Genomic DNA, 26,547 nt, shown 5'->3' with positions numbered 1-26,547 from the left:
TCAATGGGTAATGAGCGTTAATGGATTTGGACTATGTGGACATGGACAGTCCAATGGTCACAAAAAGCTAATGTTTCTAAAATCTGAGTTTTTCCGCCAAAACCGCAAAATCGGGTTTTTCCGCCAAAACCGCAAAATCGAATTTTTCCGCTAAATCCGCAAAAATCGAGCTTTTCCGTTAAAACCTCAAAATCGAGGTTTCTCGCCAAAATTGGAAAATCTGGTTTTTTTTGCTAAAACCGAAAAAATCGATTTTCCCCGCCACATCCGCAAAATTGACTTTTTCCGCCAAAACCGCAAAATTTAAACTTTTCTTATACGGTCTATTATGGATTCCATGGCAATCCATTTAAACACGGGTGTTAGTGGGTCTGGTCCTTAATGGACATGGTTCTTAATGGACATGGTCATTTTCTGACCGCAAACAATAAATGGACAAATAGATATATGGGCTAATGGACGTGGGTTAACCCTGTTTACGGCTCTACACACCATTCACAGTAGATATCACTCAATGGAACAGCTTCAAGAGGGAGGGATAACAAGTCTAGCAAACAATAATATTACGTTCAAAAAAAAAAACCTTGATCCGGATAGTAAATAAAATTTTGTGTAAATTTGTAAAAAAAAAATAGAAAAACTGATTTTACAATTTTAGGAGTTGTATTTAATCTAGAAATTGAATTGATTTGATTTTTAATAATTTTAAGTGAACTGAAAATTTACTATGATTTTTGTTAAATCATCTAAGAATCTAAAATTATGAGCTTTGATTTTTTTTTTAAACTTCACCGGAATATTCTAAAATGATTAGAATAATCTTAAAATTCACAACTAAACATACTCTTAATAATAATGGATTTCAAAGGAGTTTATCAAATAACAAGTTCAATAACACTAGATTTTTTTTAAAAGAAATTTTATATTTGAATAAAAATGTTTGAACATGTTTGTTTTAGTATTAAAATTTTATATTTGTATTAAAAATGTCATTTTGTCAGAAGTCCCCAGTTCAAATTTGATAAGGAATGACACAATCTCTAGTTTTCTTATCATTTCTTCCTTATCAAATTTGAAATGAATTGATACATTTATTAATTAGAGTATAACGATATCTACAAATAAAAACAGAAAAGATGGTGATCAAGTAGCAGATAATTTTTAGACAAAACGAATAGCTGTAAAGTTGAAAAAAAAAAGCAGATTTTTGGACGTTGTAACAATAACGAAGTAAACAATGGCGGGAATCAACGGCAGCAAATTCTATGGAGTAGAAATATATCCAGTTTAATGCTACATTCATCTTAATGAGACCCGGAAAAGTTTAGACCAACCTGTGAACATAATTATGTTTATGTATCGATTCAATAGCCAAAACACTTTGTGTAATGCGCCACGGTCTCAGTCAAAGTCTCTTTCCCTCATAAGTCATAAGCAAAGTCCTTACATCACCACAAAACAAAATACTCCATGATCAAGCTTCACAATACAGTCATTAGCAACTCTGCTAGCAAGTTCCTGTTAGCTCTAACAAGATCAACCTATTTCGAAAGATCAACCAATACATATAAAACAAAGAGTAAAATGAAATCATTGTAAGACTCACTTGTCCTCTACTAAGCATTTCTGACTACTTTAGCTTCTTCATCGTATAAATGTTGCCTGTCTTTTTCTCACGGCATAGCCTTACCTAAGAAAGATACCACATTTACAAAATAACTTAACTGCTACAACTATATGCATACAGGTCTGATTTCATACAGTAACCAGAAAACTTACAGCAATTTTCTACTGTATTTTTGATTTTTATTAGTTTACAAAAGATAAACCAAACCGCATAACCCCTTCTTTTTTTTGTCCACCACATAAAACTTCACACCACCATATAGTTACATGCATATACGGCAAAAAAATATTACAACTCCGAATGAAAACGTTGTAGAAAAAATCCACAATAACGAATCAACATGATGTATTAAAGGCATTAGAAAACCGGACTCTAGATTTCCAATCACGAATCGCAGACCGGAGTGTATTGTTCGGTGTCAGCTTGAAGTGGTCGAGCTTTTGTCGAGTCACTGGTGAAACATTGTGTTTCTCAAACCAGGCTAAGATCGCTTTCTTCTCGTACGTGAATCCATCAGCTGCAATCTCTGGTTCCTCCATTAGCTCCTGTTTTTCAAAAGATAAAGAATGAAAACTGGTTATGAATTTTGGTTGTTAAAATCATACACGAAACGGGTAAGCTTTTACTCACTCGTAAGATAGGACAAAAGTAATGACTTGGTGCACGCACGTTGCATTGTTCTTTCTTTATTTTTGAGTTTGCAGTTTCTACAAGCCGTTTCAAAACCGGTATAACCTCTTCTTTAAGATCCGGTCTATCTCGGCACCGAAACTCCGCACACTTTAAACCGATCCGTGCCAATTCCTCGGTTTGTGCCAAAGGCCACTCCGTAACAGACTTATCTAGCATTTCGGTTAATGTTCCTTTCTTTACCGCGTTTTCAACCGCGTGCACAAGCCCGTTGGGCCTACGAGCGGTCAACAACTGAAGAATGATTATCCCAAATGCGTAGAGATCTGATTTTAGTCTAATCGTTCCGGTTCGATGGTACTCCGGATCAATGTAATGCAACGTACCAGCAAGAACCGAGTGCCGATACATCGTGACATTATCTGGTGCAACATCCGTAACCAGTTTGGCTAAACCCACATCTGCGATTTTGCTCACGTAGTTTCGGTTTAACAAGATGTTTCCTGGTTTTAGGTCACGGTGAACAATTGGATCTGGTTTAGAGCTGTGTAAGAAGGCTAAACCGCAAGCTACCTCGAAAATTACCCTAAACCGGATAAACCAAGGCAGAGGCGGTTTAATTTTTTGGTGGAATATATATTCCTCGAGGCTTCCATTTTCCAAATACTCGTAAACCAGACAACCATTCTCCGGACAAGCTCCGAGCAGAAGAACCACGTGTGGGTGTCGAAGCTGGCTAAGAACCTCAACCTACAGAGTAATAATACCAAACCGAAAATAAATCAAATTGGATCAAACCAAAAACTTAACCGAGGCCCATCATTAAACATGATTTTTTATATCCGATAAAAAATACAGTTATGTTTTTATTTTAGCTACCTCTTTCAAGAACTCTTGTTTCTTCTCCGGCCTATCAAGTCTGACAACCTTAACAGCAACCGGAGTACTATCAAGGCTACAGTGATAAACTGTTCCGTATCCTCCTTCCCCGATCACTTTCTCCGGGGAGAATCCTTCGGTGGCTGTGATAATCTCTTCGATTGTGTATTTCCTGTATCGTTGATCATCGGTTCCTAAAAGCTGATCGATCACTTTCTTCTTCTCCAAGTAAGTCCTTAAAGAGTTTACTTGTGCGATTTGTCGCTGACAAAACTCCTTCGCAAGCAACGCTTTTGCCGCTTCCACCTCTTTAGCAGCCTTCATGTACCGCTCTTTCTCCAGCGCAGCGATTTTTTTCTGAAATTCTTCTTTCTCCACAGCACTGTTAACTCTTCTAGCGTCTTCTGAACATTCCAACGCTAGCACATGAACCTAGCAGAAACCCCAAAAGAAACACTTTACTTGAGGAACAAGCAAGCAAAATGATTCACCATTTCAAAAATAAGTAGGTTTGGACTGACATCATATTCATATATGTACCTTGTTTTTGGTGGAGGTAAGCTCTTCATAAGTTTGTTTATATTTAAGAACCGTATTTTCTAACTCTTTCTTCAAACGCTTGACCTCTGCTTCAATGTCAACCTATCAAACAAACACCAAATTCTTCAAACTCTCTCTCTTCCTTCTTACTAGTCTCTATCACTGAACCAAATATGACACTTTACCTTCTTAGCTTTTTTAGATGTTGCAGGTGGTTCTTCCACGATGTTCTCAAGATTCGATTTGGGTTGGTTTGTTTGATCAAAACACGAGTAATTTAGTTTTGGAATATCTGATGCTCCACGCCGTCTTACAATCTCTGAAACTCTTGCACTAGAATCACTAGGTGTTTTGAGTTGGCTATAATCTGTTGATCTCAGCTCTTTAGCCGATACTGACCTCCTCGTGCCTGCCTCTTTAACACCCAAAAGAAAAAGTAAAATATCAGCTTTCAAAGTGTGAACTCTAATTGGTTAATGCATAGGTTCGTTGCCACTTTCAAGGCCGACTTTAACCACATCACATTTTATATCATATGGATCTCCAATGGATATTTTATATAATTCACCTATGGTTTCCCGATGATCAGACAACGGTTGAGACTGTACAGTGTGGAAGCTAGCTGCCCCGTCTTTCAGATAACCGCGGGCGGAAGCACCTGCTTGCGGTCTTGTCGACGGCCCTGAATAATCATCAGTTAAAGAAAAGTTTCGTTGCAATTTCTATTTTTGAAATACAGCATATTGACTAAAATAAAGAAATACACTCAAATTTAGAATATAAATATTTAATCTTTTTAAAAGAAATACATATGGAAATTTGGGATCCAATTCGGGATTTTCTTGAGGGATATTGGTAAGGAATTGAAATGTTTTATATCTAATTATTATTTATAAAATAATTTTAGGTTGAGGTATTGAACCTAGACATTTGATTGAATTTGAAGGAACTAAATTTTCCATTAATTCTAGTGTTATTCAATTAAGTAATTCATCAATTTTTATAAAATTTGTGTTACTGGATTAATAATTTGTAAACCATTCTTATAAAATACATAGTGCTATAAAATTTAGTATTTTAATTCTATTAATTATTTATATTATTTATTTTTTGTGTATTTTGTGGTATTGGTATTTAAAATGAACTAGATCTCGATCCGCGCAACCACGCGAGTTTTTGTTTTCATTTATTTTTATATAAATATTTTGTTTTCAATTCTAAATTGGTATATATTATAATATATATGTGTCTATCAATTTTTAAAACATAATAAGTTTACTGTATATTTTTTCATTGAATATATTGTTTCAAACTTTCACATGTATTTGTATCTTCTTCTATATATATATTTTCGGATTATTATTTCATTATTAAAATCGTAACTATATATATAAAGATTAGTAAAATATTGTTCTATTGTTATATTCAAAGATATTGTAACATTTCACAAATTTTAGAAAGTTTTTAAAAAATTAAACTTTTCGCTTCATAGATTTATATTATCGAGTAAATAATTAAACATTTAGTTTTTGTTTAATTTTTTAAATAAACTATATAGTTTGAAATTTGTTTTTATTGGTTTAAGCTAGTAAAGATTATTCATTGTTAGATAATATGATTTTTGTTATTTAAAATATTTTAAAAGTTAACATCGACAAATATTTAAATATTTAGCATATAGAGGTATAGTATTACAACATTAAATTATATCTATTTAATTAATAGTATCTATAAATCCAATAGATCATCTATCGTTTAAATCCAATTATTGATAGCCCAATAAAATTTTTTGGTAGGCCCAAAATTTAAATGATTAGAGTAGATATAAAATGTAATATGACTTTCTAGGAATAGATCCATTAAGTCCATTTTTTAAAAAATCACACATGAATCGAAGTTGTGACTTCTGTTTTAATATATAAGATTTAGTGGAAAGTTTACTAAGAACCAATTTTGTATGTTTCAGATTAGGATTTGAAGATAATTCTTTATATTGTTATCTATCAGATATGTACGAAAGATTTGGAATGTAATTTCAATTATAACTTTAAAAAGTATAGTATTTATTTGACGGATGACAAAAATATATTTTGTTGAAGTCCATGTTGCAATGGATAGATGAACCTCTTTTTCTCCCAAATTTATTCGTAAATGACTCATGATTATAATTCTCTTATTTTAACTTTTAGATTCATATACATTGTTATCTCTTCATTTTTCCACAGTGATATAAAAATGATCGAGTTTTAGCTATTTTTTTGTTCATCACATTTTTGCTAGAAAAGTTTTTATTTGACTGTTTATTTAAATGTTTATTTATATGATATATAAATTATTAGGTTTTCATTAATTCAATTATTCAAAATTTTATTTGGATTTTAGTATACAGAGATAAAAAAATCATTGAATTTAGGAATTGGGTTCCATCAAATTTTTTTACACATTCCATTAAAATCTAAAACATTAGAATTAGAAAATTTCATTAAAATCTTCATCAAAACTTTGAAATGCTTCAAATTTTATTATTTATCCTTTAAAATGAATTCTTTGAAAATCAATTAAATTCTATAATCTAATACCATTTTCTTAGTGCGTTAAGTATTACTATATTTTGACAGTTTTTTTCAAAGATCGAGTTTATTTTGTTTACAAAATTATATTTAATAGAATGATAATTGCATTCATAATTTCTCTATTTTAAGTTTTATTTAATTATATTTAATTTTTATACATTATTTATCTAAATTATTGGTAATCAAAGCTTTGAGTTTTAATAAAAAATTATAATCTCTATTGTATATAGATTTTGTTAATTTTTTTTTTTTTAAATTAGATGAAATAATTTCTCAGAAATGCCATTTTTAGTTTTATTACTTGTGTATAAGTTTAGTTTTTTCAGTCACAAATTTTTGAAATAAAGAGAAACATATTATAGTATATATTGCAAAAAAATAATATTTATATTATTTTATTTACTAAACCTTACTATAACGCAATGTCATAGTTAAAAATAATTTTAATAAAGTCATCAAGGTAAATTAATATATGTATTGTATTGATTTACAATATTTTTTTACGGAATATTATATGTTTAAATAAATTTTTTATATAAATATAACTATATAATATCAAATATTCAAAATATAATGATTTGTTTATTGTTCCGTCACACATTTTTAGTTTATTTTAACAATTAAAACAGAAACAGAATAATACAACTTATAAGGTGTCTCGTATTGGTCAAATTTCATTTATATAATTTTTATTATAAAATAGTGAATGTGTTTGTTAAAATTTTCTTGTATTTTATTAGTATGTTGTATGATTAATGAAATAACATTTAAATTTTATTTTCGTAAAGTATCAACTGTAACTTGTTCCACTATGCTAAAATAATATAAATATTAGTTAATTACATATTTTATTTTACCAAGAAAATATATGAATCTAATTTTATAAATTATTAAAATTTTATTTTATAGATTATAATTAATTATTATTATGTATTTTATTTTTACTTTTACAATATTTTATTAAATTAAAGTATATTGTAAAATATAGGGATTTTTACTTTGTTTGTATAGTTTAGTTTAATTTTATACTTTAAAATGAATTTATAGATTGAGTTTTCAGTTATATTTATTATTAAATTTAATATTTATTATGCTATAAATTTATATATACAATATTATAGATTTTAGACTGTGTATATACGTCGAAATTAAATTAATATTAATGCATGATGATTATCTAATAATAGTTACGAATTAGTTAATTTTTAGAAATTTGTATATTTTTAATATTTTAAAAAATCTGTATATTTATATTTTCAAAATGATATAGTAAAAATTTAATTAGAAAAAGATTTATTAATACCTTTTTGCTATTTTATTTTAAGTATTTAAATATTTAGTTCAATTAATTAAATAATTAAGTTATTATGAGACATATTAATTTACATAGTTAATATAAAGGTATATATTTGATAATATCGGTAGACCAAAGTTAGTTTGAAATTGTGTTTTTGTTTTAACAGTATTGATTGATTTTGTGACTGCTTCTCTTTTTTTTCTTTTTTCTTTTTTTTGTGCACTTGCGACTGTTTCTCTTGATTTCTGTTTTTATGATAATTTTTTTTTGTTTTTTGTGTTATTAAAGAGAATCGTCTATAAAAATAGATATGCACAAATATATATATATATTTTGTTTTTACCTTCGTTGATTAATGGATCCATAGATTTTGTAGTGATCTTGTCTTTGCACACAATGTATACTTCACATGTTTCTGGAGCGTATCTTAAGACAGTCAACGGTACTCCAGGACCTTTTGTTATCCTAAACAAGATCAACCGACCGGTTAGTGTAAATAATCGTGTTATTTAAGGAAAACTAAACCACACCGTTGTAATGTACCTTGTAAATATGTTTGGCGTGAATGATCCCATAACCAAACTGTTAACTCCTGATTCGAAGATGAAGCGCAGAAGCGCCTTTGCAGGATCATCATACTCTAGCAACCGAGTTTCAACCTGAAATTGAGGGTTTATAATTCAGGGAATTTACAGTTTGACCCTAATACTTTTAATGGTTTTAAATGTGTGCTGAAAATAAAAGTGAACGAACCTTCGTACTACTACTCTTGCACATTTTCAAGAAGGGAACAAAGACTGATTCAAATTCTTGTTTCACTTCTCTCACATACATTTCCACCAATCTCTCTTCCACTTCCTTCAGCGGCAATCTCTCTCCGGCTGCAACAACCAGCATTCTCATGAACATTAATTGGAACATGATTCTATTACCATGTTATAAAATCATGCATGTTACATAAAAAATGCTTTTTTTTGGAAAATTTTAATAGCAAATCATAACTGTATATAATTATATAAAATTTGTTGAAAGACAAATCGTTTGACTGAATGCAGAACATCTTTTTTTTTTTTTTGTCACAGGTACAACATCTTTTTAATCTTGAAAAAACAATGGGTTTTGATAACAAAGTACAGATAAAAAAACTAATCAATGATAACGTGTGAACTGCTATGAACCAGATTGTGAATGCTCATAACCAAGAGATTATGATTTGTAATCTTTTCATTTATCTATGACGGTGTAATCTCATATATAAGGAACCTCTATGTTATGAATAAAGATAGAATTTTCCATTACTTTTATAACATGTTATCAGCACGAAACTCTAAATCCCTAAGCTAATACCCAAATCGAAAAACCCTAAAACCCTAACCCAAGCCGGCGATCCGAAGAACCCTAAACCCCGATCGCGTCTCTTGTTCCCGCATCTGTTCCAGCTCGCGTCTCCGATCAGCTTCAGCCCAAAGCGTTCCTGATCCTAGCTCAAAAGTTCGCGACCCGATAGCAGCTCCAGCACGCGACTTCTTCCTCGTTCGCGACAACATCAGACAGCTCGCGACCCGTTCGTGTCCAGCTCGCGGCTCAACTCCTTTGGTGGTCCGGTTCAACAATCATCTAAGGTTAAAAGGTAATTCAAAACCTAAGAACCCATAATCGAACATGGATTGATTGATAAAGAATGAAACCCTAAAACCCTAATCTTTATGAATCAAAATCATAGGGTAATAGATCAAAAATCCTAATTGAGTAAATCGAAGCTTTAAAAGTTCGATACCCCAAACCCTAAATCATGTTCCTACATGATTAAAACCCCAAATCTGTTTTTACAAGTTAAAATCCGATAAACCCTAACCCTATATCTATAAACCCTGAATAATATAAGTATCAGAATTAATTATACTATAATTATCAAATCACATATTTAAACCCTAATCGAATATTTTGAAATCAAAACTGTTTTCGGTTTTGATCATTGAGGTTTTAAATCTGATTGAATCTGATGCTATGTTGCTAGAATTGTTTGACCGTTAAATTGATAGATTTATTTTCTCATCTTGCTTGGTTAATTGTTCATCTGATTTAAAATTGTTTAAACCGACCAGCCTGTTAAAACATTGATTGAATCCGATAGGTTGCTAGCTTGATTTGCTTATATAATCCGATAGGTTGATAGATTGATTGAGGTTTACTTGTTTAAAATCCGAATGATCTGATTGCATGATTCTTGAGGTTTAATATCATCTGCTAGGATTGATAGTTTTGTAATCTGATCCGTTTTAAATAGAAACCCTAAATAATCCGTATGATAGGTTATATTGATCTGATTTGGATGTCTTTGAGAATTGAGAATCTGTATGCTAGGTTGATAGATTCATGATAAAATCTAATGTCTTGAGGTTTAAGATTGTATGCTAAGTTCGATTCAATTGATTGATCTGATTATATGTTTTTGAGGTTTGATAAATTCAGATACTAGATAAATTATTTACACATGGTTTATGCTAAATACCAATCAGCCTTGAAACTGATTCATTGAAATTCATGCTTGAAATCTATATTCTAGTATTGCTAAAATCAGTCTTGAAACTGATTCATTGAAATTCATGCTTGAAATCTATATTCTAGTATTGCTAAAATCAGCCTTGAAACTGATTGAATGATTAATAAATCTTTTTACTAGTCTTGCTAAAATCCATTGATTGTTAAATCCTAATTTCATGATTAATTGAATCCGTTTTTGCTAGTCTTGATAAACCATAATATTATGAGCACATAGAAATAGTATTGCTGAGACTTGCTAGAAATTGACTGATTGATTAAATGCCTTTAAGATTGATAGTCTCATTGTCCTCACAATATTGAAATCCGAATTGATTATTTTTAAGAGTAAGGCCGCATGAAAATTATACCTAAATATTGAGTGATATATGATTTGAGATGTCGAAAATCAACCTGGATTTTGCTACCCTAAATCTCTCTGGAGATAATTATTTACGGTGGACATTGGATATAAAGATTATCCTAAAGTCAAAAAGACTTGGTGAATGTATCATAGAAGGCAATAATGCCAATGAGAAAGATTGATACATGGCAATATTAATTATTAGCCATCATCTTATTAAGAGTCTCAAAGATCAGTATCCGACTATAGAGAATCCTCTAGACCTTTGAACAGAGTTAAAAATCGAGATATGATCACCAAAGAAATGTGTTATTACCAAAGGCCCTATTTGATTGGAGGAATCCCAGAATCCAGGACTATAAGACCGTGGATGAGTCTATTGCTAGCTGGGCAAAATAATGGATTACTGATGAGAAACAGTGAATTGAGACCTCATGGATTAACCCCATTACCTGATACCAATTAGGCCGCAGAAAAAAAAAGAAGGTAACCACATCCAGAATGATAGACCACACGGTCATGGCCGTGGAGGGTGGAAAGGACGTGGCCATGGTCACTATAACACATTTGGCCGTGGGAATCACTATGGCAGAGGCCGTGGGTATCAACCCAATTTGAGCCATGGTCAAGGCAGTGGCCGTGGTATATCCTTTAAACCACAAAGCTTGACCAAATCAGTGTGCCATAGATGTGGAATGGGGAACCATTGGGCTAAGATATGAAGGACTCCCAAACATTTTTGTGACCTCTATCAAAGAGAGTCTGGAAGGGAAGAATCCTGAAACCCACTTGGTGTATAAAGATGGTGAAAATAATTTCGAACATGATCAAGATGATCTTATGGAATATGAGACTTATGATTGCCTAAAAGAATCAAGTTGATAATCTGATTTCGACATCAAACTTGTGTGATTGCTTTGCTTGTATGCTTTCTCTAATTTTTATCTCCTTGAATTTATTTCTATTACATTGTCTTCTTAGATTAAATGAATGAATGATTTTTCTATATGAGTACACTGAAAAACGCCAATATAAGTACTAAAGCAGGTATCGCGAGTCTGAAAGAAGACTATGGCTAGGCTAATATATTATTGCCTAAGGGTATGCATCTAGAAATCAGTGATGCCTTATATTCACCCAGCTCTAAGAGCAAGAGTAACCTATTGAGTTTTAAAGATATAAGAATGAATGGTTTCCATATTGAAACAATGGGCGAAGGAAACAAAGAGTTCCTTCAGATATATGTATAAAATCGCCCAAGGCCATAATAAGTCCTAAAGACTATACATGCATTCTCTACTGACCTAGACTATGCATAGATCAGTATGATAGAGGCTAAAAGCCTGCGAAAATATACACTTTATGGCACAACCGGATTGGCCATCCTGGTCCAAACATGATGCAAAAATTGATATTCAAAAGGCACACATTAAAAGATAAGAAGAGTTATCCCAAAGAATCTCACGTGTGTAGCATGTACACAAGGGAAACTCATTAGGCCATCACCAGTAAAACGGCTACGAGCCCCTTTTTCATAAATAAAGACTATATGTCTAGATAATACTGGTGAATACATGTCCCAAGCGTTTAAATGATTATGGTATGTCCATGGGGGTAAGTGTGGACAATTCTGTGATACATGTCCATACCAAGAACGGCTTGGCCGAAATCTTTTAAAAAGCAAGTAGCTGATTGATAGACCATAACTTATGAGGTCAAAACTCCCATTCACAGCTTCGGCCACACAAAATTTACATGCACCCAAGTTCATATGCATCAGGCCATTTAGTGAGCATAGATATCCCCTATCACAATTATTAACGGGTCAAGAGCCAGACATACCCCATCATAAGACATTTGGATGTGCTGTCTATGTACTAATTGCTCCACCACAGAGAACTAAGATGGGATCTCAAAAGGAGGATGGGGATATATGTTGGATATGATTCTCCCATAATAATAAAGTACATTGAGCCAACTATGTGTAATTATATTTGAGGCCTGGTACACGGATTATTTTAAGACCAGGATGAGAAATAATAATAATAATAAAGGTGATAAAAGAATGGTAAAAGAAATAGAATGGAATCAACCACCAATGTATTGGCAAGATCATCGGACTAAAGAATGTGAAATAGACGTCCAAAGATTATACATTTACAAAGCTAGCTAATCAAATGCCAGACACATTTCCTGACCCGAAAAAGAATGACTAAGTCATATATAAACCAGCTTATAAAGCACCAACAAATTTGATGTCCAAGAGACACAATTAAGTTGCTACAGAGTCTAGACAACGTATGAAACGTGGTAGACCAATAGGTTCCAAAAGATAAGAATCCTCGGAAACAAAAGAAAGGTGCAGAGAATGATAATCAAAATCCAAATCCGAAGTTACTAAGGAAACCACCCCAGACATGGAGATAAGGCCGGCCGGCTCTAAGGTACAGGTACCAAACAATGTAGCTTGGGACGCCAAGCTGCAAAGTATTAAAGGTCCTAATAATAATGAATCTCAATCGATTATATCATGTCTGGAGCATAATGGAACCAATAAGGAATGTCGACATAAGATGATTTATTTGCATACAAGGTAGCACTTGAATTTATGAACATAAGCGAGGATCATGAACCCACGTCAATATAAGAGTGCGCACTCGTAGAACAGATTGGATTGAATGGAAACGTGGGGTTAAATAGTTTAAGGAAGAAATGCATATTTGGCCATATGATTAAGACGTCATATGATGTTAAAACTAGTGGATATAAATGAGTCTTGTGAGGAATAGAAATCGTGAGATATAAAGCTGATGTTGCACAAGGATTCTCACAAAGACCAGTAATAGATTATGATGAGACATACTCCCATGTGGTGGATGCAACTACTTTTAGATTTCTCATAAGTCTGGCTATATAAGAGAGAAAATTATACTTGCAACAAGTTGATGTAGTGACTGCATATTTATATGGTCCACTGGATAATAAAAGTACTAGAGGGTATTGAGCTGAAAGTACATCAAGTTCTCGAGAACAATATTGATAATCATCAAAGTATATAATCTGAATATCCTAGGAACCTCTGGATATAATTTCCCAAACAGTTGAATATCTCAAGAAAGAGTTTGAGATGAAAGATCTTGGAAAACAAAGTTTTGTTTGGGATTACAGCTTGAGTACATTAACAATGAAATCCTTGTGCATCAAATAGTATATACAGAAAAGGGTACTCAAGAGATTTAATATGGACCAGTCTCACCCATTATCTAGTACATGGGCGTGAGATCACTTGTTTTGAACACTGATCCATTCAGTCCAAAGGTGGACAATAAAGAAGTTCATTTAGTCCTGAGATGGACGATGCAGAAGTCTTGTTTTAGACACTGATCTGATTGGTCCATAAGAAGGACGATGAAGAAGCCTTTGATTTTGATTTATTTTATACTAACCAGCCCAAAGAGGGGGTATTTGGTTTTGTTGATTTGTTTTCAGACAGGTTATGTTTTACACATGGTGGTACACACATATCACAGCAACATTATCCAAGATTTCGTGTGTGTGTATTTGAGGTCGATGACTCAATATGTTCGATCAGATTGTGGCATGACCGATGGTATAGAAGAACCAACTATCATGTTCGAGGACGAAGCATATTCTGCCCAAGATCTTCATCACCCACGGGTTGCAGAAAATTGGAGAGATCCAAGGGATCTTCAGTAATGTCCAAATCAGGGGGAGTAATGTGTGTTGTACTCTTTTTCCTTCACCATGGTTTTGTCCCAATTGAGTTTTCCTGGTAAGGTTTTAATGAGACAACATTAAAGCACATTACAAGCTCTAAATGGTTATGGCATCTAAGGGGGAGTGCTATGAACCAGATTGTGGATGGCTCATAACCAAGAGATTATGATTTGTAATCTTTCCATTTATCTATGACGTTGTAATCTCCTATATAAGAAACCTCTATGTTATGAATAAAGATAGACTTTTCCATCTCTATTATTAAAAGAGAAGTACCCATTAAAAAATACCCCTAAGTTTTCTAACTTATTTACACTTCCATGCCACTGATAATTAAATTAAAGTACCTATTTTAATGCTTGTCTTTTCCAGTTAAATTAATGAGTTTTCATTAATCAAATTTAAACTTAATGTCATTAAATAAATCTACCTATTTTAATGCTTGTCTTTTCCAGTTAAATTAATGAGTTTTCCTTAATCAAATTTAAACTTAATGTCATTAAATAAACCTAAAAATACATCATATTTAACGTAGCTTATTACGTACGAGTACGGCCCAATAATGAACTTGAATTTTATTTTTACGAAAACGTGAATCACTTTGACTTATGTAATATTTAAAATATATTAACTACAATATAACAAATGCATATAACCTACCTATACTTTAGTTTGAAATGATCATGTTCAAGTTTTATATAGTCAACTTACATCATGCATCGATCGATGTACAATATTCAAACCACCTATAATTTTCGTTTTCTTTATAGGATGTATCGACCAACCAATCATCCCATTGATTTTCTAAGTTTTATAAAAAAACAAATCAAGAAATACAAACTCAAAATCCAATATCTTCTATTAATCAAAACAGAATATCTTCAATGTCGTATCTTTAATGTACCTATTAAATATAGAAACTGTAACCATAATTACACTAATTATTAGAATAGATTTGATTCCAACCAATTGATCTATTACTTCGGTAATTGATTTGCTTGCATAAGAAGAAATAAATTTAAAATTTATAAGAATATAAAGATATAGAGATTCCAATCAATTGCCTATATTTGCGTATGATTTCCGCATAATAAGCTTCAAATTGAACATTGAAAAAGATAGAGAGATTTTTTTTTAATCTTTTACTGACACAAACTTAAACAAAACGAAGAGTTAAATGTAATTTTTTTTTGTTACACTTCCCGAAAAAAACGGTTACAACATGGGCTTTCATCATATGGCCTTTTAACATATTAATGTTATGGACATTTAATAATTATATTGACGAAAAACAAAGACTATAAATAATCTATTATTAATAAAATTATGAAATTATTTACAATTTGATGACTAATTCATCGCCTTTTTTTATATGTTAAATTTTTCATAGAAGTTTAAAAATTATTTTATTTTCTTTAAACATGTATAACTAATTTATAATCTTTTACGTCATACTAAGTCTTAATATAATATTTCTTCATATTTTACATTAATAACCATTGTTTTTAGATATCGTCTACAATTCTCTAATTACGTCTATTTGATCAATTTTTTATATGATATCGAATATTTATCGTAAATAGATGGTTTAAGATGCCAAAAAAATTATTTACTTGGTGAATATAATAAATCAAATATTACAAATACATTATTTAGTTAAATAAATAACCAAAAACCAAAAATTCAAATCCGCGCTGGCGCGCGGATCATGGTCTAGTTACTTTTATAACATGAACAAGAATGCTCACATATATAATCTTTTTCACATGTATAATTATGATCTTCATTAACAATAAAAGGCACTCCATATTTGTAAATGTTTTAAAAGAAAACATTTTTGCTTATTTCTTTTTTTGAACTTAACATTTTTGCTTATTTCCTTTTGTATTTTTTTCTATTTGGCTTCTATATGTTTTTGCATTCCATTTAATTCATGTAAAAATGGAAAATAAAAAACAGAAGCAAAAAACATGTGAAATTTGTCGATTGAGAGACTTACTAGGGGTAGGGATAGTAGTAATGGTGGGGATGACGTGGATCATCACAAACCGATAAGCCTTAGGTAAGAGGTTATCGACGGCCCACCGTACTGCACGGCGGCTTCCACCGCCGCCTAATTTATCTCCGATAATACTCTTCACGGCCACCGCCACAAACAACTCACCCTCCTGCGCCTTTGGACCACCGCCGCTCATTTCTCGACCCTTTTAAGTCAACATTACCATCATCTAAATCAACTTAATACGTATAGCTCAAGCAACCAAAAATATGTTTTCTTTGCGACTGATATGATTTTGTTTCAAGAGTGGGTTGGAAAATGATGTTGCAGAGATGGGTATCTCTCTGGTTACGACTATATTGTATTGACATCTTTCTCTCTCTCTATATATATATATATTTTTTTTTTTTGGATGGATAGTTAACGACATAGTGTTATTATTTTATGTTTTTGGTATGTGAAATAAGTGAGCAATTTATTTGTAATATTGGTTCCGAGATAGACAAAATATATTAAAATTTAATAATTTTGCATTGAAAACTAAAACATCTCAAAATGTTAAATAATAAAAAACGAAAGGGATATATTTTAGCTTTCATTTTCATTTTCATTTTAGTGATTTATTAACATTTAAACTCTTGAAATAATTGTTAGAGAACAAACCAAGAATATCCCAATGTATAAAAGGATCTGAGTTTTGGATGGACTTCAAGGGTTGGTCGGGAAAGAATGATGTAGAACTGTAGAAATGTTTAAGAAACTATACAAGTCACTACAAAAAAACGTTTCTATAACAACGAAGATTTACGAGGAAACAGTTTCGTCGTAAAGTCAATGTAAGTTTACGACGAAAGTACGTGGAAAGAGAAATTCGTCGTAACCGTTACATCGACATTACAACGAAACATGTTACCGTTATATTTAGGTAAAAACGTATATTCAATGTGCTTTAACTTACCTAAATTCGTTGTAAATTCGTTGTTATATATTCGTTGTAAATTCGTTGTTATATTTCACCTACCAAACTCGAAAATTTCTTTATATATATGTCATTTCCCACAATTCTCTTCCTCACAACACACAAACGAAAACAAAAAAAAAATCAGAAAAAAAATTTTCAAAACAAAATCTAAGAAAACAATGGCCGGTGGCGGTAGTATTTACGAGTTACGGGGTTGAATGTATTTGCACAAAGATTCAGACGGGAGGGTGACGAACGCATTTCTGAGCGGGCTAGAGACATTCATGCACCAGGCGGGCTGTACACCGATCACGTAGGAAAGCGGTAAGATGTTCTGCCCCTGTCGAAAATGCAAGAATTCAAAATTTGCACGTAGTGAAAATGTATGGAAGCATTTAGTAAACAGAGGATTTACACCACAGTACTACATTTGGTATCAACACGGAGAGGGTTATGGGGGAAATGAAGCAAGTAGTAGTAATAATAATTTTGAGGATGCTCATCATAATGAAGAACCGAATCATTTGCATAATGAATATAATTATCATCAGGAGGAGCAGATGGTAGATCATGATAGGGTTCAAGATATGATTAGTGATGCATTTTTAGAAACAACTACAACAATAGCTGATGGAACTGGAAATGTAGAAGAACCTAATTTGAATGCAAAAAGGTTTTATGAAATGCTAGATGCTGCAAATCAACCAATCTATACTGATTGTAGAGAAGGTCTCTCTAAATTGTCTCTAGCATTTAGGATGATGAATATTAAAACGAATCATAATTTACCTGAGAATTGCATGGATGCATGGGGGAGTTGTTTAAAGAGTATTTGCAAGAAGACAACGTGTCTGCTGAATCTTATTATGAGATTCAGAAATTGGTTTATAATCTTGGGTTGCCTTCGGAGATGATTGATTTTTTGCATCGACAACTGCATGATCTACTGGAAGGAAGATGACAAGTTAGAAGAGTGTCGATTCTACAAAAAACCACGATTCAAACCGCAAGGCCGTGGGAGTAATAGGGTACCGTACCAAAGGATGTGGTACCTACCAATTACATACAGATTGAAAAGATTATATCAATCTGAGAGGACTGCTGCGTCGATGAGGTGGCATGCTGAACATGTCCAGAGAGATGGCAAGGTTGCACATCCTTCAGACGCAAGAGCGTGGAAACATTTCAACAAGGTACACCCAGATTTTGCTACAAATATTCGGAATGTCTATCTTGGGTTATGCACCGATGGATTTAGTCCATTTGGAATGTCTGGGAGACAATATTCTTTGTGGCCAGTCATTCTTACGCCGTACAATTTACCGCCGGATATGTGCATGGAACAAGAATTTTTATTTTTGACCATATTAATCCCTGAGCCGAAGCATCCAAAACGGTCTCTTGATGTTTTTCTTCAACCGTTGATAGAAGAACTAAAGCAATTGTGGTCGGAACGGGTGAGGACGTACGATTGTTCCTTGACAAACAATTTTACGATGCGAGCAGTTCTGCTGTGGACGATAAGTGATTTCCCTGCTTATGGGATGTTGTCTGGCTGGACAACACATGGAAGATTATCTTATCCATATTGTCTTGGATCGACGGATGCTTTTCAACTGAAGAATGGTAGGAAGAGTTGTTGGTTTGATTGTCATCGTCGCTTTCTTCCACTTTCCCATCTGTACAGAAGAAATAAGACATTGTTTCGGCACAAAAAAGTTGTCAGAGACAGCCCTCCTCCATATCTCACAGGCCAGCAGATCGAAGCGGACATTGATTATTACGGAGCTCAGGAAACATTTAAGGTTGAAGGAAACTGGCATGTTCCTGGAAATATGCATGATGGGTATGGTGTCTCTCACAATTGGCATAAGAAGAGTATATTTTGGGAGCTACCCTATTGGAAGGATCTTCTCTTACTCCACAATCTGGATGTCATGCATATTGAGAAGAACTTTTTGAGAACATCATGAATACAATACTGAACGTTCCTGGGAAGACAAATGATAACAAAAAGTCAAGGATGGACTTACCTGATATTTGCTCAAGAAGTGAGTTACATATCAAGAGCAATGGAAACGTTCATGTTTCCATCTTTCGGTTGTCATCAGAAGCCAAAACAACTTTGTTTGACTGGGTTGCATAAGAAGTTAAGTTTCCTAATGGTTATGTTTCAAATCTGTCAAGATGTGTTGAACGAGGTCAAAATTTCTCCGGAATGAAGAGTCATGATTGTCATGGGTTTATGCAACGACTACTTCCATTTGCTTTTGCCGAGCTCCTTCCAGCAAATGTCCATGAAGCACTTGCAGGTAATTAAAAATTTATAATATATATACATATGTTATTAATTTGATTACTTTTGCAATATACAACCATCAGAACATTCTTCATAGATCTTAGCACACGTACGTTCAAGGAAGAAGTCATCGAACAACTTCATGAGAACATTCCGATCATATTGTGCAACCTGGAGAAAATATTTCCTCCTTCATTTTTTGACGTCATGGAGCATCTAGTTGTCCACCTACCGTATGAAGCATTGCTTCGTGGACCTGTTCACAACGGATGGATGTATCCGTATGAGCGACAGATGAAACATTTGAAGGGGAAAGCAAGAAATCTTGCAAAGGTGGAAGGTTTAATAGTTGCAGGGAGTTTGACAGCCGAAACATCTAACTTCACATCATACTACTTTGCTCCAACTGTTCGTACGAGAAAAAGAGTTCCTAGAAGATATGATGATGGTGGAGTATCGACATCATATGCAATTGATGGTGTTCCTGACATTTTCTGCCAAATTGGACGGTTTGGTAGTAAAACAAAAGAAGTATGGTGGTCATGTGAAGAGGATAAACATAGTGCCCACACTTATATTCTGCTCAATTGCGAGGATGCAGTGACCCGTTACTTTGAAAGGTAAATATTTTTGTGAATGTTAACTATGTGAATGTTAATTATATGAATTGAAGTTAATTATATATGACTTGATCATTTGTTTAATTTTCAGCATGTTTGTATCTCAAGTTGAAGAAGCAATACCAGGAATATCTGCAACTGATGTGAACACACGGAAAGATAAGCACTTTGTCAAGTGGTTAAAATCATAGGTACATAATATATCTCATTCATATATTAATTAAGCAAGTTTTTTGATACTTCAATATTAATTAAGAATATATGTTTTGTGCATGTTGATTATGACAATCCATATCATCCCTTATGGTTTCACGATTTGGTTCAAGGTCAAGTAGCAAAGGTCACCACATCACCTATATATTTCACACGAGGATTTACCTTTCACACATACGAGTATGGGAGACATCGGGCAACGAGTAACTACGGAATATGTGTGAAAGGTGAAACAGACTTTTACGGGATCTTGCAGGAGATTATTGAAGTGGAATTTCCTGGGTTATTGAAGCTAAAATGCGTCTTCTTCAAATGTGAATGGTTTGATCCTGTTCCGAGGGATTCGATATAACAAATTTGGTGTTGTGGATGTCAATTTTGGGAGAAGATACAACAAATTTGAGCCTTTCATTTTAGCTTCACAAGCCGACCAAGTTAGCTTCCTTCCTTATCCTCACCTTCGAACTTCCGGGATAAACTGGTTAGCTGCTATCAAAATTACACCTCGTGGACGCATTGTCACTGGAGAAGAACCTCCTTTGCAAGAAGAAGACGCTATCACTGAAGTTGAGGTACCTGAACAACAAACTGATGAATTCCTTTTGATCGACCCGAAAAAATTTCAATATGAAGATCTTCCCGAAGATGCGACAGATGAAGCACGTGAAGACGAGTTCGAGGGAAGCGACGATGATGATTGTACTGATACTGATGAGAACGAAAACAATTTAGAGTGATGTAATATTGATGAGAACGAAAACGATTTAGAGTGATGTAATATATGTAACAAATGTTGTATTTCTCTATTATATTGTTTGTTTAAGGAAATATTGTTTTTATCATCTTAATGTATGTGTAACAAATGTTGTTTTATATAATATGTATTTCTTTAGATTTAAAAAAATTATTTGGAGTTTTAGGGTTTAAGTTGGAGAAAGAGTAAGAAGAAGTAAAGAAGAAGATGATGATGTTAGATGATATGTGACTTTGGGGTTTAGGGATTTCATTCTCAGGGTTTAGGGTTAAGCGTAGTAAAGTCCTTGTAAAAATAACACGGGGCTGGTAACTTCGTCGTAAATGAAAAAAGACGGGCCTGGTAACTTCGTCGTAAATGGTTAAATCGATTCCTCGTAATTTCGTCGTAAATGAAAAAAGACGGGCCTGGTAACTTCGTCGTAACATTACGTGAAGTTTACGACGAATGCATTTCTCTATATATTGAGATGCCGCAGAACGAGGCAAGCCTCGTTCATTCCTCCCAAACTTCTTTGCTCTCTCCCTCTAAGGTACCCCTCTCTCTCTCTTTTTTTTTTAGTTAGTTAGTTTAGGTGGTTAGTTAGGTAATTAGTTTAGGTGATTAGTTAGGTGACGGAATAATAGTTTAGGTGATTAGTTAGGTGACAGAATAATATTTTAACTATGTCGTAATTGATTAATTTTTTTTAGATGGCTCCTAGGAGGAAACTAGCAGCACCTACTTATTCTCAGTTGTTTGGCGATGGTTCCGGAGCATCTTCTTCCGGTCCATCGTCTTCTGATGCAGTTCCAGACTCTCAGACTTATCAGAGAGTTTCTTGGAGTCCTCCTCCTCCACCGCAGATGCCTCCACCTCCTCCTCCAGCGGCTGAACGTCAGCCTGCCCCAGCAGGTGCAGTTCATCCAGATTTGCGTGTGCCTTCATATGCACCATACGCGAGATATACGGTGGAGGATTTGTTTCTCCAGCCTGGACGGGAGGGTTTGGAAGTTCTAAACCCCGATAGACCGCCATGAACTTTTTGGTAAGTTATTAATTTTTATTACATTAAAATTTAAATCATTTTTATTTTCTAACAATTAAATTGTTTTTTGTTTCAGGTTGGGGGCTAACAACCGTGTTAGCCGGAGCGTTTCGGAGACGATGAAGGGTTACTATGACGGGGCATATCCGAACTGGAGCATGACACCAGATCACGTTAAGACCACTTGGTTTAAATGTTTTGCGGTAAGATTTTTAAATTTAATTAAATTTTCACTTTTAAATATTACTTTTTATTTTTAAATATTTATTATTAATTGTAATTTCTTCAAAAATTTTGTGTTTCATCAAAACTGGCATTGGTCTTTGGGAATCACCGAGAGGGTGAAGAGGGAATTCAGTGCAAAGGCAAAGACCCGCCTTTGCAACACTGTCTCCGATTGGAAGGACAAGTGGGAGATCTACGGGTATGTGGAAAAGCCCACTGAGCTCACGACGGATGTGTGGGATGGCCTCTTCGCCTATTGGAAGCTACCTTCTTCGATCAAAAAGGCCAATTCGTGCTCTGCTTCTCGAAGAACGAAGGAGAAAGATGGTCATTTGCCCATGGTTCACAGAACCGGACAAAAACCTCATGCATGAATCCTTCTAGAAGCTGTAAGTTTTGTTTTTAATATTTATTTTAAAATTTTCAATTTATTTAAATTTTAATATTAAATTTTTTTTTTGTGTAGTTAGAGAAGACGGGAGTCTTACCATCTCTGTCTGAGCTATTCAAGATGACTCACGCCACATCCGACGGAGTTTTTGTGGATCCTGCATCTGAGAAACTCTTCCATGCAGTGGCTGCTCGGATTGAAGAACGGGAGACGCAACTAACCCAGCAATCTCCCGATGAATTACCTATCACATTGACCACCGAAGAGGTCGACAGAATCTTCGAAGAGGTATAACTTAAAATTTTTATTTACGTTATTTTAATATTTTAACATAATTAACCATATTAATATATGTTTTAATTTTATAGGTGACTCCTAAAAAGAAGGGACGAACAGTCGGCATTGGCTCTGTTAACGAAGTTGCAAGGGCAACTTCGTCATACACTTCGAGACGGGATGAAGAGAATTCTCAGATGAAAGCTCGATTGGATAGCCAGCAGGTTCGTTTAGACTCTCTTGAGGATCTGCTAGACGTGATGGCGGTGGGAAACCCGACTATGCAGAGAATGTTGAGTGAGAGACGAGCCGCTCTTGGGTTGCCAGTACGGGATCCCGAAGAGTCCGATCCAAACCGTCAACAGCCGAGCAACCCCACCGACTACTTCGAGAATATGTAGTTTTTTTTATATTTCGGTTTGTATCATGAATTTAAATATTATTGTATGACTTTTAAATACTTTTTTAAAATATGTTTTTCATTTTCATATTCCGTTTTAAAATTTAAAATATTCTAAATTTTGAATATTAAATATAAATATAAATTTATTATATATAATATAATAAGAATCGATGTAAACTCCTCGTAAACATTACATGGAGTTTACATCGAAAGTTTACGAGTGAGTAACATCGAAACTTTTACGAGGGTTTTACATCGAAACTTTTACGTGGGCTTTACAACGTATTCGTTTACGTGTGCTTTACATCGAATGCATTACGTGGGCTTTACCACGAAGCGTTACGTGTCTTTTATGACGAAACCTTTCTTTTCGCTTTACGAGGAATTTATTTCGTCGTAAACATAACAAGTCATTTACGACGAAACCTCCGTTACGACGGACGTTTAACAACGAAACGTCTTTCGAAGTTAATTCATCGTAACATCCCGTTTACGACGAATTAACCTCGAATACTGCCCTCCTAAAGAATATGTTTTCCTGTAGTGAGTCTCCTACGATTCTTACCGATGATAATATGAATATCACAAGCTAGAGAGTGGAGTACTTCGATTTAATGCTGCGCATGTACAAAGACTAATTGCATAGTATTGTGACAAAATATATATAAATTTGAAATTTAAAATAGTTGAAAGTTTTGATTGTACGATCGTCGTCTAATCGAAATCACGGATTGGTACCTCATAGGACACGGTTCTAGAATCGTATCTTTAGTATAAAGTATAAGAAAATTTGAAGTAGACTCATAGGTTGGATATGATATTTAATGTGCCTATTTGACTTTGGGAACAAAGATAGTTGGGTTTATGTTGGGATTTTCTGGTAATCATCGATCCGGATCTTGCAGTCCTGGATATATTCTTTATTGTAAAATAAATTAAATATATATTAAACCAAACGCAAACAGAGGAAGTAATCGCTGGATGGAGTCATGGAGATGGCCTTCATTTACATAGTTATACTTCTCAAATTAGAAAAAATTATGGACGGCAAATTAGTTATTTATTTATTATAGCGTGCATCAGAGGTGAGCATTTCAGTTTAATTACTGATTCAATTTGGGTCCGGTTTGGGTTATTTGGGCGTAAGAAATCTTGAACCAAAGCCAACCCAAATTAGTTTGGTTTGGTTTATGTTCGGTTTGGTTCGGTTTTAGTTCGGTCCGATTTGTGTTCGGTTTAGTTTGTGTTTAATACGGTTTAATTTGATTTTGTTTGTGCTTTCAGTTTAACCAAGTTGACCTTTTTAATTTGTTCTAGTTCGATTACAAAAATATGATTTATAAAATTATAAATAAATCATCATTTGACACTAAATCATTATTTTCTTCATATTTAAACGTAAAACCAAACATCACGAATCATTATTTTGATGTTAATGTATGGGTTTCATATTCTTTTACTTTCTTTTTAGTTGTGTTTATTCTATTCATTTAAAAGTAAAATATATAAAATTATGTTTAGTTGTTTAGGTTAAATATATCAAATCTTAATATTATTAGTATATATTTAATTAATCTAATTAAAAATACTTCGGTTTTCCGGTTTGGTTCAGTTTAAAACCAAACCAAACAGAACCATTTGGATTGATAAAATCTTGAACCAAATGGGTTAGAGATATATTAGATGGGTTTGGATTCAGTTGGGTCGGTTTAATTCGGTATGGTTCGGTTTTTTTGTCCACCCCTAGCGTGCATATTTATTATCCGAAGTCTTCTATTTATATATTCTTTGTAGGGTTTAGGTAGATATTATTTTTCTATGTGTGTATTCTCAATACAATTATTAATTTATTTGATGTATTTTATACAGATTTAGAAATTTTGAAAGTTAATTTTTGCCAAAGAAATGTCTTAATAGATACATAATAAATTTTATTTAGCCAAATTTATTCTTTTGAAAGTACCATAACTTTGTTAAACTACTGGATTACTCTTGAAGTGGTCGCAAGTTTGCAACTATACATAATAATGGGCTTTTTTTGGCTGATTGGCGAGTTGGAAAGATGACGGTATCGTTAGTGATACTTATCGTTTAAATATGATAGCTTATAGGTTAACGTCGTCTATAATTACCCTTAATTAATACGATTTGCACTTATTATAATTTTTCTTAGCTCCCCAAAAAATATTTTCAATTCTTGTTTTGACAAAGTTTTTGTATTTTAAATATAAATTTTCCATATTTTTCTTTCTCTTCTACCTCAAGGCAATCATATCGGATATTATGCATAAGAGTATTAAGTTAATAGTATTAAAATCTATATGTGATAAGAAAACTATCATTTATACTCAACTGTCGATATTTGAGGTAGAAGATCCGCAGCTTTCCTTGACAATAATTAAAAATATTTTAATAAGGAAACTCTCATTTATACGTAACTGTCAATATGCCTAACGATTATGGTCTCGAACTTGGTTTATTTATGGTTCTTAGCATATACTTTTATGTTTGGGTTAATATAAATTTTTCTGGCGAATTGATTTTGGAGTTACACATTATTAAATCGCTTGTTATGCTGGCACCTGAAGTCAATTGACATTCTAATTAATTGACACCTAAGCAAGATTTTTTATAAATTAATAATAGGGGATTTTCTTACTTTTCCAGAACTAACTCTACATGTATAACTCACACAAATATAAATTAAATCTTATGAATGATAAATGATTATTCAATCTTTTTAGGGTTACCAAAGTCTAGAAATTTCAGCATTTTAATCCGATAGAATTTTTCTACATGTGTTAATATACATTATCCGTTTAAACATCATTAATTTTAGAATAGTTCACAGGTATAAAACTACATATATATTTTAACTTTTCTTAATTTTGTGAAGTGATTTTAGTGGTCATGCTTTCTTGCAAATAATAGCTGGGTACGATCTGATCGTCTATATATATGTAAATTTATGATCAACCTGGTTTTGATTTTGTTGGATGAAAATGTTTTCTATTATTTTTATTATGTACACAAATTTCTTTTTTTTTGGGTGAATTTCTGTTGAGCACAGGATGAGGATATGCCCGCATAATCAAGTACTAAATAATAATTAACGTTGTCAAGCAATTAACAAGGCATTAACGAGAACGAGATATTTAAAATAATTAAATATCTTAATCATTCTCGACTA

The 26,547-nt window shown here is 33.0% G+C and overlaps 1 protein-coding gene across 1 annotated transcript; it reads right to left on the bottom strand.

Moving 5' to 3' along the window:
* Positions 1–1,849: 1,849 nt before the first annotated feature.
* On the bottom strand, positions 1,850–16,555 carry LOC106399983 (U-box domain-containing protein 34). Its single transcript, XM_013840410.3, is given in 10 exon segments — positions 1,850–2,172; positions 2,258–3,007; positions 3,137–3,568; positions 3,677–3,778; positions 3,862–4,091; positions 4,245–4,358; positions 7,890–8,011; positions 8,090–8,205; positions 8,300–8,427; positions 16,189–16,555. Coding segments are annotated over 10 exon segments (2,433 nt in total). The 5' UTR covers positions 16,418–16,555; the 3' UTR covers positions 1,850–1,962.
* Positions 16,556–26,547: the final 9,992 nt, after the last annotated feature.

Source organism: Brassica napus, chromosome C7, assembly GCF_020379485.1.
Source record: "Brassica napus cultivar Da-Ae chromosome C7, Da-Ae, whole genome shotgun sequence".
Taxonomy (NCBI): domain Eukaryota; kingdom Viridiplantae; phylum Streptophyta; class Magnoliopsida; order Brassicales; family Brassicaceae; genus Brassica; species Brassica napus.
Note: the sequence above shows the minus strand (reverse complement) of the source record. Positions and strands in the feature narration are given on the sequence as shown.